Source organism: Hypanus sabinus, chromosome 17 (assembly GCF_030144855.1).
Source record: "Hypanus sabinus isolate sHypSab1 chromosome 17, sHypSab1.hap1, whole genome shotgun sequence".
Taxonomy (NCBI): Eukaryota; Metazoa; Chordata; class Chondrichthyes; order Myliobatiformes; family Dasyatidae; genus Hypanus; species Hypanus sabinus.
The window spans coordinates 1124592-1141539 of NC_082722.1; the positions used below are offsets into that span (position 1 = coordinate 1124592).

The window sequence follows — 16948 nt, forward strand, 5'->3', positions numbered from 1 at the left end:
AAAAAGAAGGCATACGAAAGGTTCAAGAAACTAGATACTGTTAGAGCTCTAGAAAATTACAAGGTTGCCAGGATGGAGCTTAAGAATGAAATTAGGAGAGCTAGAACGGGTCATGAGAAGGCTTTAGTGAGCAGGATTAAGGAAAACCCCAAGGCATTCTACAAGTATGTGAAGAGCAAGAGGTCAAACCATGTGAGAAGAGGACCAATTAGGTGTGAAAGTGGAAACTTGTGCATAGAGTTAGAGGAGCTAGAAACATAGAAAACCTACAGCACAATGCAGGCCCTTCAGCCCACAATGCTGTGCGAAACATGTACTTTAGAAATTATCGAGGGTTACCCATAGTCCTCTGTCTTCCTAAGCTCCATGTACCTATCCAGGAATCTCTTAAAAGACCCCATCGTACCCGCCTCCACCACTGTCACCGGCAGTTCATTCCACACAGTCACCACTTTCTGCATTTGAAAAAAACTTACCCATGACATCTCCTCTATACCTACTTCAAAGCACCTTAAAAATGTGCCTTCTTGTGTTAGCCATTTCAGCCTTGGGGAGAAAAAAGCCTCTGACTATCCACTTGATCAATGCCTGTCATCATCCTGTACACCTCTATCAGGTCACCTCTTGTACTCCACTGCTCCAAGGAGAAAAGGCCGAGTTCACTCAACCTGTTCTCATAAGGAAAGCTCCCCGATCCAGGCAACATCCTTGTAAATCTCCTCCACACTCTTTCTATAGTTTCCACATCCTTCCTGTAGTAGAGTGACCAGAACTGAGCACAGTACTCCAAGTGGGGTCTGACTAGAGTCCTATACCGCTGTGACATTACCTCTCTCAGCTCTTGAACTCAATCCCACGGTTGATGAACGCCAATGCACTGTGTGCCTTGTTCACCACACAGTCAACCTGCACAGCGGCTTTGAGTATCAAAGTATTAATGTTATTATGGTAATATTAATTAATGTTATAATGGTAATATAATATTATATTAGTGTGGAGGATCAGAGAGATCTTGGAGTCTGTGTCCATAGGATACTCAAAGCTGTTGCGCGGGTTGACAGTGTTGTTAAGAAGGCATATGGTGTGTTGGCTTTCATCAGCCACGACTTGAGTTAGACCTCGTTTGGGAGTACTGTCTTCAGTTCTGGTCACCTCACTACAGGAAGGATGAGGATACTATAGAGAGAGTGCAGAGGAAATTTACAAAGATGTTGCCTGGATTGGAGAGGATGTCTTAAGAGAATAGGTTGAGTGAACTTGACCTTTTCTCCTTGGAGCGATGGAGAATGAGAGGTAACCTAATTGAGGTGTATAAGATGATGAGAAGCATTGATCCAGGGCTTTTTCCCAGGGCTGAATTGGCTAACACGAGGGACCATAGTTTGACGGTGCTTGGAAGTTGATACAGAGGAGATGGCAGATGTAAGTTTTTCACACAGAGAGTGGTGGGTGCATGGAATGCACTGCTAGCGATGGGTGTAGAGGCGATACAATAGGATCTTTTAAGAGACTCTTGGATATGTACATGGAGCTTAGAAAAGTAAAGGGTTATGCGGTAGAGAAATTCTAGGCAGTTTCTAGAGTCGTCGGCAATACTCAATGCCAACTACTTCATGGCCGGCATAACATTGTGGGCCGAAAGGCCTGTAACATGCTGTAGGTTTCTATGTTCTATACCCCACTGATCTATGTTGGCTCAATCATACTATGACGAGAGACCTTGATGAGGATGGTTTGGACCCAAGTACTGGAGTATCTGATGCTGGAATTGAGGCATGGTATTAAGCTGGACCAGGAACTGAGCAAAATCAAACCGCTAGACGATATCTCTAGTTAAGCACCACAGTTCAGGTGCTCATTAAATACTCAATTCTTAGTGCCCAAAAGATAATTGCCAATTCGTGGGACGGTCCTGAACCTTTAAAGGGGCTGCACCTACTATCCATATTCTGGACAATTATAATATCTAAATGCTGGAAACTGGTGTGGTTGGGTGTGTGCCATAACATTATCTTTCCAACATCATACTGCACCATAAATCCCTTCCCTATCTTTGACCATTCCCAGCTGCCCCCCACTCCCCCCTCCCCCCAAGAGGCCATTCAGGAAACTCTTTATGAAATGACAAAAAGCTGTTTAAAGTTTCTGTGAAAGAAGTAAAGTGAGTTTGGTTTTCTTTCAGTGATGGGTCAGAATATTTTTAAAGAGTTACTGTAATATGTCGTTTATCGACCACAGAAGTTGGCACTGATAAAAGTTTGATTCATTCTGATGTTATACCATCAGCATTAGTCAAAGTGTGATGTAACATTATATGTGCTTGCATTTTTTAAATTTGCTTTTTACACTGCAGATCAGTTATCTCACCGTTTGCCTTGCCCATAGTGGAAATTAGAAAAATGCAAACAGCAACTATGGACTATCAGGGTGAGTAGCCTTTGAATCGATGAACAAACCTCTGGCTTCCTGCAGCTGCTACCAAGCAAGTTTTGTGGATGATATAAATGTATCATTTCCTTTCAGGCCATTTACAGTTTATGAATGTTGACAGAATATTACTCATTGGATAATAAATCATGTAATTCACCCAGTCTTCCTGCTGGATTATTTTTTACATTGTGGGCCACGGAAAAAGTAGAAGTAGGAGATTGCTTTCCTGTTTCATATTCAAATCCCTCAATTCCCTTAATGTCTAAATATATATTAATGTTTTAGACAACCCCTCTACAGCCCTCTTGGATGGAAAAATCCAAAGATTTACTACCCTCTGTGTTTAAAAAGAAATCTTATTTTAATCCTGAATGGCTGATCCTCATACTTTGAGGCTGTGACTCCTTACAAACTAGGAGAACAATCCTTAATTTGTTCTTGTGAAACAATACCTGCCCAAGAAGAAAACAAGCTGGTGAACTTTCTCCACATTGTCTATCGCAAGTATATTTGTTCTTAGACTAGCCCTTTACACGATGTTCCAGGACTAGTCTCAGCAGGGCTGTGCCCAACCTGCAATAGGGTTCAACTAAATCTTTGATGCAGGTCATGCATTGGGGTACAGGCACCAATCTCTGTAGTAAAGGTCTCTCAACGGTAGCGTCTTTGGTCCTGCAATGTTTTCTCTGGTGCATTTTTGAACAAAAATGTAACTAGCTCTGCTGATACTGCAGGGAACAGGGTGTTGGGAATAACTGTTGGCTGATTGGCTACCAACTGCTGTAGACATCCTATAATCCAACTTGGAGAAAAGGTCCAGCATTACAGTACTGCTGCATGTATCCGAAATGCTGATTACAGTAAAAAAAAGTCTCTGACAATGGTATTCTCCATTATCACAGTAGCAGGCTATAGAAGGCCTGAGACAGATTAGGATGACGGGTAAAGAAATGACAGCTGGAATATGGTCATGCATTTTGGTAGAAGACATGAAACGTTGACTATTTTCCAAATGGAGAGAAAATACAAAAATGGAGGTGCAAAGGGACTTGGGAGTGCTTGTCCAGGATTCCCTAAAGGTTAATTTGCAGGTTGAGTCTGTGGTGAGGAAGGCAAATGTGAGGACTAGAATATAAAAGCATGGATGTAATGTTGAGACTTTATAAAGCACTGCTGAGGCCTCAGTTACAGTACTGTGACCAATTTTCGGCCTCTCATCTTAGAGGATGTGCTGAAACCGAGGAAATTCAGGAAGATGATTCCAGCATTGAAAGGCTTGTCACATGAATAGCGTTTGATGGCTCTGGGCCTGTATTCATTGGAATTCAGCAGAATGAAGGGTGACCTCATTGAAACCTATCAAATGGTGAAAGGCCATGATAGAGTGAATGTGGAGAGGATGTTTTCTATGGTGGGAGAGTTTAAGACCAGAAAACACAGCCTCAGAATAGAGGGACATCCTTTTAGAACGGAGACGAGAAATATCTTTAGCCAGAGAGTGGGGAATATGTGGAATTTGTTGCCATAGGCAGCCGTGGAGGCCAAGTCCGTATGTATATTCAAGGCAGAGGTTGATAGATCCCTGATTGGTCAGAGCATGAAAGGATACGGGGAGAAGGCAGGAGATTGGGGCTGAGGAAAAATGGATCAACCATGATGAAATAGTAGAGCAGCCTCGGATGGAACAAATGGCCTAATTCTGTTCCTATGTTTCATGGTTTAACATTCTATAATATAAATTGCATAGGAACCTGTTCCATTATATAAAATATTCCTCTCATGTGCACTGTGCCTACTCTTGAAATTCATTAATATCCATGCCAACTTTTTCATTCAAATAGTTTTCATTATTACATCCATAGTTAGAGGAATAGAGATAAAATTCCATGGGCGCGATGATGACAGTTGCATGGTATGTTGCCTGTCAGGTGCAAGGGCCAGGGATGTTTCGGATTGAATGCACAACATTCAAAAGGGGAAGGGTGAGCAGCTAGAAGTCTTGGTACATATTGGGACTAATAATGTAGGTAGGAAAGAAGAGGAGTTCCTGAAGAGAGATTTTAGGGAGCTAGGTAGAAAGCTGAGAAGCAGGACCTCCAGGTAGTAACCTCTGCGTTGCTCCTATACTATGTGCAAGTGAGGGGAAAAATAGGATGACTTGACAGATGAATGCGTGACTGAGGAACTGTTGAAGGGAACAGGGGTTCAGATTTCTGGAACATTGGGGTCACTTCTGGGGAGAGTACAACCTGTAGAAAAGGGACAGGTTACACCTGAACCCAAGGGGAACCAATATCCTGGTGGGCAGGTTTGCTAGAGCTGTTTGAGAAGGTTTAAACTAATTTGGCAAGGGGATGGAAGTCGGAGTGAGAGGACTGAGAGTGGGGTGGTTGGCTTACAAGCAGAGACAGTGTGTAATGAAACCATTAGCAAGGAGAAGCTTGATGGTAGGACAAAACTGCAGTCAACGGGATGAGTTGCAATGTAAAGGGAAGACAAAATTAAAAAGAGGATGAATTAAGCACTGAAGGTGCTATGTTGAATGCAAGCAGTAAATGGAATAAGGTAGTTGAACTTGCAGCACAGTTACAGATTAGCATGTTAGATGTAGTGGGCATTACTGAACCGTGGCTGAAAGAAGATATTAGCTGGGAGCTTAATGTCCAAGAATGCACATCATATCGAAAGGACAGCCGGGTAGGCAGAGATGGTGGGGTGGCTCTGTTGGTAAAAAATGAAATCAAAGATTTAGAAAGAGGTGACATAGGATTGGAAAGTATAGAATCATTGTGGGTCGAGCTAAGAAATTGCAAGGGTAAAAAGACCCTGATGGGAGTTATATACAGACCTTATATACAAGCAGTAGCAAAGAGGTGGTCTACAAATTACAATGGGAGACAGAAAATATATGTCAAAAGGAAAATGTTAAGATAGTCATAGGGGATCTCAATATGCAGGTAGATTGGGTAAATCAGATTGATGCTGGAATCAGAATCAGGTTTAATATCACCGGCATGTGTCTTGAAAATTGTTGGCTTTACAGCAGCAGTATAATGCAAAGCATAATAAAGAAACAAACTATGAATTACTATAGGTATATATATAAAATACAACTAGAGCAAATCTGCAGATGCTAGAAATACAAGCAACGCTCACAAAATGCTTGGATCTCTTTCACCAATCAACTTCCCAGCTCTTTACTTCACCCCTCCCCTTCCCGGTTTCACCTATCACCTTGTGTTTCCCTCTTCTCTCACCCCACCTTTGGTTTCAGCCGAAAACATTGACTATACTCTTTTCCATAAGTGCTGCCTGGCCTTCTGAGTGAGTGTGTGTGTGTATATATTAGTGAGTTAACTAAGTAGAGCAAAAATAGAAAGAAAGTAGTAGTGAGGTAGTGTTCATGGGTTCAATGTCCATTCAGAAAACTGTTCCTGAATTGTTGAGTTTGAGCCCACAAGGGGATCAGGTATTCTGGATTAGTTGTTGTGCAATGAACTGGAACCAATCAAAGAGTTTAAGATAAATAATCCCTTAGAAAACAGTGACTATAATCTGACAGAATTCACCCTGCAGTTTGAGAAAGAGAAACTAAAGTCAGATATATCAGTACTATAGTGGAGTAAAGGAAATTAAGAGGAATGAGAGAGGAGCTGGCCTAAATTGATTGGAAAAGAGCCCTAAAGGGATGATGGCAGGGTGACAATGGCTGGAGTTTTTGGTGCAGGATGGATACATCCCAAAAAATTCTAAATTCTAAAGGCAGAAATGTGTAACCATGGCTGACCAGAGAAGTCAAAGTCAACATAAAAGTCAATGAGAGAGCATTTAATAAAGCAAAAATTTGTGGAAAGTTGGAGGATTGGGAAGCTTTCAAAAACCAACAGAAGGAAAATAATAGTCATAAAGATTAGATTACAAATGTAAAGATAGAATACAAAGACTATGCAATAGTATTAAAGACCAAAAATTTCTTCAGATATATAAATTGTAAAGGAGAGGCAAGAGTAGATATAGGACTGCTGCAAAATGATGCTGAAGAAGTAGTAATGGGGGACAAGGAAATAGACTAACTGAATAAGTATTTTGCATCAGTCTTAACTGAGGAAGACACTAGCAGTATGCCGGAATTTCGAGTGTGTCAAGGGGAAGAAGTGAGTGGTTGCCATTTATTGGGGAGAAGATGCTTGGGAAACTGAAAGGTCTGGAGGTAGATAAGTCACCTGGATTAGATGGTCTGCACCCAGGGTTCTGAAAGAATGTAAGCAGTATGATTAGTATGTTTCAAGATGACATGAAACTCATTGGAGATGTGAATTGCATGGAAGTTCATCTAAAACAGGATATGATTTCTGAAAGAACCCTGGCTGAAAAGATGGTGGAGGCATTAGCAGTGGTCTTTCAAGAATCAATGGATTCTGGCATGGTTCTGGAGGACTAGAAAATTGTAAATGTTACTCCATTCTTCAAGAAGGAAGAGACCGAAGAAAGGAAATTACGGGCCAGTTAGTCTGACCTCAGTGGTTGGGAAGATGTTGGGGTCCATTGTTAGGGATGTGGTTTTGTGTTATTTGGAGGCACATGATAAAATAGGTCATAGTCAGCGTGGCTTCGATAAGGGAAAATCTTGCCTGACAAATCTGTTGGAATTCTTTGCAGAAATAACAAGCAGGATAGACAACAGAAAATTGGTGGAAGTTGTGTACTTGGATTTTCAGAAGGTCTTTGATAAGGTGCCACACATGAGACTGCTTAACAAGTTAAGAGCACATGGTATTACAGGAAAGATACTAGCATGGGTAAAGCATTGGCTGATTGGCAGGAGGTAAGGAATGGGAATAAAGGGAGCCTTTTCTGGTTGGCTGCCAGTAACAAGCTGTGTTCTGCAAGGCTCTGCCTTGGGACTACTACTTTTCACTTTATGCGTCAATGATTTGAATGAGGGAATTGATGGTTTTGTGACCAAGTTTGTGGATGACACACAGATAGGTAGAGGGGCAGGCAGTGTTGAGGAATCAGAGAGGCTGCAGGAGGAATTAGACAAATTAGGAGAATGGGCAAAGAAGTGGCAGATGGAATTTCAGGAAGTGTATGGTCATGCAGTATGGTAGAAGAAATAAAAGCATAGAGTATTTTTGAAATGGAAAGAAAGTTCAAAAATCTGAGGTACAAAGGGACTTAGGAGCTTTTGTGCAGGATTCCCTAAGGGTAAATTTGCAGATTGAGTCAGTGGTGAGGAAGATAAATGGAATATTAGCATTGATTTTGAGGGGGCTAGGATATAAAAGCAAGGATGTAATATGTAATGTTAAGAATTTATATGGTGTTGGTGAGCCCTCACTTGGAGTATTGTGAACTGTTTTGGGCCCCGTATCTAAAATGGGATGTGCTGATGTGTCCTATCATTCACCATTAATGTCCTCCCCCATTTGACTTTTCAAAAGGCATTACCCCACCACACTTGTTGGGATTATATTTCCGTCTGCGGATGGTGTGCCCAATTTGTTATTTGATCATATCCTGTTTTAGATGAACTTCCATGCAATTCACATCTCCAATGAGTTTCATGTCATCTTGAAACATACTAATCATACTGCTTACATTCTCACTTAAGTTGTTAATTTTTATCACCAATAGAATCTGTCCCAGAATCCATCACTGCAGTATACTAAGCCATAAACTAATCAGAAAACCATTCTTCCACCACTGCCTCTGTCTCCAATCATCAAGACAATTTTGGATCCAATTAATCAGCTCGTATACAATTCCATATGCCTTTACATGTAGCAGCCAACCTTATCAAATGCCTTAATGAAAAGTACTTAGCAGTACCTTTGGAAAAGCTTTAAGTACATCCCATCCTCAAAGGAAGAGTTAATGATATAATCCGTACACCCTAATAAATCAGAAATAATTCCTGATTTTCATGGCATGCTGAATTAAGTCCCAGACCCACATTAGATAGAACTTTGAACAGTACTGTACAGCAATAGGCCCTTCGGCTGAGCATAATGCCAAATTAAACTAATCCCTTCTGCATGCACATGATCCATAGTGATGCTAATATTTCTCACAGCATTCTCAATTATTACTTTGTTTGTCTCATCCATTCCTGGATGTATGCAGATACATTCATATATTCCTCAGTAATACTCTGTGATGTTGGACTTTACGTAAACATTTCATATCCCTCTTTGTTTGGCAACCAGAGCATATTTAAGTGAGATAGAGTAAACACATGAATCTCAACTTTTTAAAATCTTGTGTTTTAGCCAATGAGCACATTTCCTCTGCTGAAGGGACAGATCTGGTGAGAAATGATGAGAAGTATGCAGGGAACCATCTGTCTGAGAAGGAAGAGACTAAGGTCATGGAGATAAATGCTGTCGGTTCCACAGAACATCAGGAGAAAGCCAAAGACTTGGAGCCAAGGTGAGGCACTTTTACTATTAAGTCACAGATATTGTTTCTGTGGTTCAAAATGTGTACAGTGTGTCCCACTTTAATATCAAAAGTTTTTTGATGGCTTGTTTTGTTGGTTACATTTTATCCATAAAATGTACATTTCTTAAGGTTTGAAAGAGACATCCAAATGGTCGTATTTTCCTGTAGCTTTCTTTTGGCGTTGCAAACTATCATATTTCTTTAAATATTTATTTAAATCAGTTTTCTAAGTTACAGTTGTATAGCAAAAGAGGATGAAGTGAGATGTATTTTGAAATTTAGATAAGTTACCTTAGTAAATGTAACTGGCCATAATGACTTGCTGCAAGCTCTCGCTAATGTTCAGACATGGCTTAAAAAATAGCAAGTAACATTCGCCCCACAAAGCTTCCAGGTAGTGGCCATCTTCAACATGAGAGAGTCAAACCTCTGATTCTTACTGTTGAGTGGCATTTTACTGACTGCATTCTGTACCGTAAATATCCTATACAACACCATTAATAAGAAATTCATCAGAATAGGTCAGAGGTTTGGAACCTCGCAGTAGCTCACATCCTGTCACCAAGGCCTTTCCACCATCTACAATGAATGAGGAGATTAAAGGTACATACTCAACTTACTGAGATGAGTTCTGTGTCAAAAGCTCTTAAGTGTAAAAGAAGAAAACAACCTGCTTTACTGAGAGACCATCAATCACTCTTAGTATCTATTCCCTCTACCACTGGTACACAGTGTCTATAAAGTACACTGCAGTCATTGCCCTTGGCTCTTTTCCCAGATGTTGAATACCAAGGAGTATGAGTGCAACAAGTGCATGGAGCACCATCAATTTCAGGCCTCTCTTTGAAGACACACACCATTTTGACTTGGAAGTCAGTGGTTCTTTCTTCATATTTGCATGTTATAGATCTGAAAATTCTTACCCTTGGAGTACTTACCTGTTGATGACAGTACTTGTTCAAGAAGGCTCACCACCACCTCCCCAAGGGCAGTTAGCAATGGGTGATAAGTGGTGGCATTGCCTATAATGGCTAAGTCCTGATAAGAAATTGAGAAAAAATTTGCATGCAGCATCTCCAACTGAGGTGGAATGAATAATAGAGAAGAGTTACATTTAGTCACATGCACTGCTTACGTGTTTTACGAATTCTTTGTTGGGGAATGACATTCTACAGTTGACAACAATGAATATGTTTTTATATTATGACTTTGGTGAAATAAAACACCTTGGGACACTTTACAGTAGTTTTGTCAAACCAAATTTAACATAATGCTGTGTTTGGGTAGATGAGTAAGCAATTGGTCAATGAGTGGTTTGAAAAGAGCGCAGAGATAGAAAGGTAGTCAGATATAGGGATAGAAACTTAGAAGGTATAGTTTTGTTAGTTGTAAACATCACCAATAAATGTGAGCAGACAGTCTGGGATTTCCAATTGAAGGAATGTGAAAAAGACCAAGGAGCTTGTGGTGGACCTGAGGAGGGCTAAGGCACTGGTGACCCCTGTTTCCATTCAAGGGGTCAGTGTGGACATGGTGGAGGATTACAAATACCTGGGGATACAAATTGACAATAAACTGGACTGGTCAAAGAACACTGAGGCTGTCTACAAGAAGGGTCAGAGCTGTCTCTATTTCCTGAGGAGACTGAGGTCCTTTAACATCTGCTGGATGAAGCTGAGGATGTTTTACGAGGCTGTGGTGGACAGTGCTATCCTGTTTGCTGTTGTGTGCTGGGGCAGCAGGCTGAGGGTAGCAGACACCAACAGAATCAACAAACTTATTTGTAAGGCCATTGATGTTGTGGGGGTGGAACTGGACTCTCTGACGGTAGTGTCTGAAAAGAGGGTGCTGTCCAAGTTGCATGCCATCTTGGACAATGACTCCCATCCACTCCATAATGTACTGGTTAAGCACGGGAGTACATTCAGCCAGAGACTCATTCCACTGAGCGTCATAGGAAGTCATTCCTATCTGTGGCCATCAAACTTTACAACTCCTCCCTTGGAGTGTCAGACACCCTGAGCCAATAGGCTGGTCCTGGACTTATTTCCACTTGACATGATAAACTTATTATTATTTAATTATTTATGGTTTTATATTGCTATATTTCTACATCATTCTTGGTTGGCGCGGCTGTAATGAAACCAAATTTCCCTCGGGATCAATAAAGTATGTCTGTCTGTCAAAACACTTTGGAGGATGGGAAGAGCTTATAGAGAAAGGAAATGGAATGGGCATGGGCCAATAATGAGAATTTGAAAACTGAATCATTGAGCAGGAGTTGATACAAGTCATTGAACACAGGAGAAGTGAAGGAACAAGACTTGGGCACAAGTCATCTCTGAAGCATGTGGCTCTGAAGAAAGTAGTATGAGGGAATCGGCGAGGAAACTATTGGAATTCTTGTCTGCAGGTAACAAATGAGAATGAATTAAAACCCAGCAAATGCTGGAAATACTCAATAGGCCAGACATCACCTGTGGAAGGAAAAATATTTCAGATTGAAACCCTTCTTTAGAAAATGGAAAGAGAGAAAATTAAGTTAATTTTAAGTTGCCAAGAAGTGGGTGAAGGGATAGAAAGGCCAAAGGGAATACTTGTGATACAGCGTTTCCATGGGAAAAGTTGTAGAGGTAATGTAGTTGACAAGGGCAGTTTGAAGGTGATAGAACAAAGAAAGTGTAATATTTGGTGAAATGCTGGTTTGTCAGACTTGCAGTAGATCAGATGGTGTAAGTGGAGACAGAAAAGCTGAGCCAATACCACTGCAAAATGACCAGTGAAAAAACGAAAAGGAAGTGTGTCACCAGAAGTTGTATGTTACAACATTGATTCTGAAAGACTGTAATGTGTCCAGGTGGAAAATGGGTTGCTTTTTCTGAAATGGTGTTGGGCTTCATTAAAATTGAGTAGGAGATCACAGGCAGATGGATCCAAGTGGATGTGGGATGAAGAATGAGAATAGTGTGCAATAGGAAGCTCAGGATCACTTTTGGGAACTGAATACAGATCCTGATGAAGGGTGTCAGCCCAAAATGTTGACTGTTGACTCTTTTCCATAGAAGCTGCCTGACCTGCTGAGTTCCTTCAGCATTTTGTGTGCATGTGTGTGTTTTTTGTATTTCCAGCATCTGCAGACTTTCTCATGTTTGTCAATGCAGATCCTGTTCAATGTGGTCTCATAATCTGTGGCTAATATCTTTAGTAAGCAGACCACAGTTTCAATGCCTAATGCTTTATACCAGACTGGTAGAAGTGCTACTTCACCTGGAAAGACTGTTTTGGATCTCTGTACAATGGAAAGGGAACAGACATTTCTTGTGGTTACTTGGGAAAATACTGTGAGATGGAACCAGTTGTTGGCATGTGAGGAGATCTGGTGATGGAATTGAGTGGCATTTAGGTAAAATGATCTGCTGAATGTGGAGGCTGTGGGGTGGAAGGTGAGGACCAGGGAACTCTATCCTACTTCTTTTGAAGTGAGGTGGTGAGAACAGAAGTACAGGAAATAAATGTAATATTCTACATGGGTTCCTCTGGGGCACCACAATAGTGTAGTGGTTAGTGCAATGCTCTTACAGCTCAGGGCATTAGGGTTTGGAGTTCAGTTTTGCGTCCTCTATAAGGAGGTTTGAACGTTCTTCCCATGAGCATGTTGGTTTCCTCTAGATGCTCCAGTTTCCTCTGCATTTCAAAGACATACTGGTTAATTGGTATTTGTTATGTGTGTCCTTAATAAAGACAAACTTGGCATGGGTTTACGCTAGAACATTTTATTACTGGACTGCTGTTCAGCACTGAGCGTATGTGATCAGCTCATCGTCATAGTTTCCAATTCTGTCTGAAACCACTCACGTTGCCCTCTGGGAACTGAAGTACTTTATTATGCATACATAATAATGCAACTTTCCCCTTAAAAGAAAAACAAACACAGTACTATGTCCTCATAAACCTACAAGGAACAATAATCCTTTCTAACAAAAATATCTACATTCTTAGCTGGTCCTTTTTTTTGAATTATCAACTTGTATTGTAATGAGCAATGCAGTCCCTTATCCACACAGCATCTTTCAATTAGTCTCTGAGGTTGTTTAATAACCATATAACAAACCATATAACAATCACAGCACGGAAACAGGCCATCTCGGCCCTCCTAGTCCGTGCCGAACTCTTAATCTCACCTAGTCCCACCTACCCGCACTCAGCCCATAACCCTCCACTCCTTTCCTGTCCATATACCTATCCAATTTTACCTTAAATGACACAACTGAACTGGCCTCTACTACTTCTACAGGAAGCTCATTCCACACAGCTATCACTCTCTGAGTAAAGAAATACCCCCTTGTGTTTCCCTTAAACTTCTGCCCCCTAACTCTCAAATCATGTCCTCTTGTTTGAATCTCCCCTACTCTCAATGGAAACAGCCTATTCACATCAACTCTATCTATCCCTCTCAAAATTTTAAATACCTCGATCAAATCCCCCCTCAACCTTCTACACTCCAATGAATAGGGACCTAACTTGTTCAACCTTTCTCTGTAACTTAAGTGCTGAAACACAGGTAACATCCTAGTAAATCGTCTCTGCACTCTCTCTAATTTATTGGTATCTTTCCTATAATTCGGTGAACAGAACTGCACACAATATTCTAAATTTGGGCTTACCAATGCCTTGTACAATTTTAACATTACATTCCAACTTCTGTACTCAATGCTTTGATTTATAAAGGCCAGCGTTCCAAAAGCCTTCTTCACCACCCTATCTACATGAGACTCCACCTTCAGGGAACTATGCACTGTTATTTTTAGATCTCTCTGTTCCTCTGCATTCCTCAATGTCCTACCATTTACCCTGTATGTTCTATTTGGATTATTCCTGCCAAAATGTAGAACCTCACACTTCTCAGTATTAAACTCCATCTGCCAACGTTCAGCCCATTCTTCTAACCGGCATAAATCTCCCTGCAAGCTTTGAAAACCCACCTCATTATCCACAACACCTCCTACCTTAGTATCATCGGCATACTTACTAATCCAATTTACCACCCCATCATCCAGATCATTTATGTATATTACAAACAACATTGGGCCCAAAACAGATCCCTGAGGCACCCTGCTAGTCACCAGCCTCCATCCTGATAAACAATTATCCACCACTACTCTCTGGCATCTCCCATCTAGCCACTGTTGAATCCATTTTATTACTCCAGCATTAATACCTAAACTCCATTTTTTGAATGATCCCTTTTGGTTGCTATTTGTTTCACAGGTGTATTGCTTTCATTTATTGTGTTAATATTTGTGTTTTTCTGAGAACTCTGATCAACATGTTCTTTTTTTTTACATCTGTTGGCCCCTTTGGTGTATGGCAGGTGATGTGTCATAGCTATGGGCTAGAGCATGTGGTTGTAGATCCACATGGTTCCATCTCAGAGGTGTCCCTCACCCAGTCTGGATCTGGTAGGAATGTGGAGCTACTATCTCTTGAACATATCCTTGTTGGGACCATGTGCCAAAATCATGAGCTAGGACTCACACTTGATCTCTAGGCTCAGGGCTGGTAGGCTTTTTGTAGTCTTGTTGTGATACTGTTTCTCTTTTTCTTTCCCTTTCACTTTAGTCAATTTGACCTTGTGTGCTCCTTTAGTTGTTAATAGGTTTTCATGCATCAGTCCATCAGCATTTGGGCTGGTGAAAAGCTATTCTACAACGGCACACCTCTGTAAATTATCAGAATTTTGTGGAAATCCTCTCCTCCATCTTGCTGAGGCCATTCACTACCTTGATGAACTCTCTGCTGGACGATTAGATTTTAGATGATGTGGGCTTGAAGTTTTAGGTCTAACCCCAATTACTGGCAAAGGACTCAAATTCGTAGCTCAAAAATTGTGGACCATTGCCTGATACTACTTCACCTGTAACACCATGCCTCGCAAACACAGCTTTCAGGAAGGTAATGACTGCTTTACTGGTTGTTGTTTGCAGTGTTTCAACCTCTGGGTAATTTGGAAAGTAGTCTATTACAATAATATGACTCTTCCCATTACAATCAATCATATGCACTCCAACTTTGAATGGTGGCATGCCAGGAAGAAGGTCTGGTGTAAGTGGTTCTGCTTTCTGCTTTGGACTGCAGGTAAGACATATTTCACATGAAGCAGTGGTCTGGCTGATGTCTTGGTTCATTCTTGGCCAGCACATCAGTTCACGAGCCCTACGTTTACATTTTTCTGCACTGAGATGCCTTTCATACATCTTCTGGACCATTTCCTTCCATAGTGACACTAGAATCACAAACCCATACACTTTGACCACTGTATCTTTCACTACTGACATTTCAGCTCTGCATGCCCAGTAATTCCAAATACACACTGGACAGTCATTCCTAGCTGCTGGCCATCATTTTCATATTGTATTTTTTGAGTACTCTCACTGTTTCATTTGTCCCTGCTGCTTTCCTAATCTTCACTGATCTATTAGGAGATACTGGAATGGGGGTGTATAGGCCTGTATATCTGCATTAATCTCTTAGTCACTCTTTTCTTGTCCGCTTAAGACAGCGCATCAACAGCAAACATATATTTTCCCAGTGTGTAGATTGTCTTCACATCATATTTCTGCCGCCTTATCAACATGGACAAACTTTTGAAGTGGAGACAGACCATAAACTACTGGTCTCAAATATGTCCAAACAACTGAATGATTATCCCCTAAGGACACAGCAAAAAGTAAAAATAGAAATACCCCCCTCACCTGCAAAAGCCCAAAAATAAGCCAAAGAATGGCCAGCAAGCAAACTAACAATAAATTTAACCTCATCGCTCAAGAAGGCAGCCCAAAAGATATATGATTAAGAGAAAACCACCCAAATTCAAAAAAAGATTACCATAAAAATAAGACTACAATGGTTACTAGTAGTAAAAAAAAGACAAAAAGTTTAAAGCATAAAACAGGGTATCGTTGTACTAACATTTCAAAAAAAAAAATCAAGCGCCAAATCGCGTTGTCAGTTGTTTTCAAACACAACTGAATGAAAATGACGTATCAAAGGAGTAAGGTCTCATGGGAAGAAGAAAGCGGAACGACATTTTGGAAAAAAAAGAAAACCTTTAAAAAAAAAACTGAATGCTTCCCCATAAAAATTATAGAGAAACAAATAGTCAAACATCAAATCCTTTAGTCAATTACTTTCAAAATCAAACGATTAGTAATAAAGAGAGCAAAATCACAGAAAAAGAAAAAGAGCGTTTACCTAGACATACAGGAAATACCTACACTACTGATCGAAAGCAAAGACCCTCAAATTATGAAGAACCATGTCTATAAGCTAATTATTAGTTTTAAAAAAAGACAAATAAGAATAAATGATGAAAAATACAGTACATTGATTAGTCTGGAACAGCATGCTGCTCCTCAAGGAAATTTTGGGCATTAATTGGAGATTTAAACAATTGTTGAGAACTATTGGTAAAGACGACTCTGAAACACGCTGGAAACAACAAGACCCGTTCGAAACCTTTTCGATGAAACTCTGACAGCATAGATCCAAAAGACATCCACTTCCTCAAAACTTCAGTACCAAAATCTTCAACGATGTGAAACTTGAGACCTTGAAAGATGAACACATCCTTCTGGTGGGCAAGTCGGACCAGACGATCATCCCCAGGAGGTCCAATGACAAAGGTTGAAGACAACCTTTGTTCCGAAGTTTCAGCTCCACTATCTCTCCGACGAGCGGCCTCATCGAGCTCTAAAATTATTGTTTGTTGTTGTTTTAATTCATGTCTACACAATTTGATACTGTCCTCAACCATCTTTAAAATTCCTTCAAGCAAGAAGAATTTTTGGCTGAGTTTTGCATTGAGTTTTGCAACTAGTTTCTCATTTAGAAGCTTTGAAATTGCATCCAGATTTAGAGACTTGCTTAGATGGTGATTTAGCATCACCATCGCTCTTGCTGTTGCCATTAGAATCTTTCTCATCTTTAGCTTTTCATCCTGTAATATACATTGCCAGCAAACTAAAATCAAGGCTCGAAGAATATATCTGCAATATCAACCCCTTTATTGTAGGTA

General features: G+C 40.5%; 1 protein-coding gene across 12 annotated transcripts in view; it reads left to right on the plus strand.

Moving 5' to 3' along the window:
• The window catches only part of dnaaf1 (dynein axonemal assembly factor 1), a 180025-nt gene that overhangs the window by 22383 nt on the left and 140694 nt on the right, over window positions 1-16948 (plus strand). For 11 of the 12 annotated variants that reach the window (XM_059992457.1, XM_059992462.1, XM_059992466.1 and 8 more), the window contains 2 exons: window positions 2354-2427; window positions 8703-8862. In XM_059992457.1, the coding sequence (XP_059848440.1) occupies window positions 2400-2427; window positions 8703-8862 (188 nt within the window). In that variant the 5' untranslated portion in view covers window positions 2354-2399. The remainder of the gene's footprint in view (window positions 1-2353; window positions 2428-8702; window positions 8863-16948) is intronic. The other variant, XM_059992459.1, reaches the window with a different exon arrangement.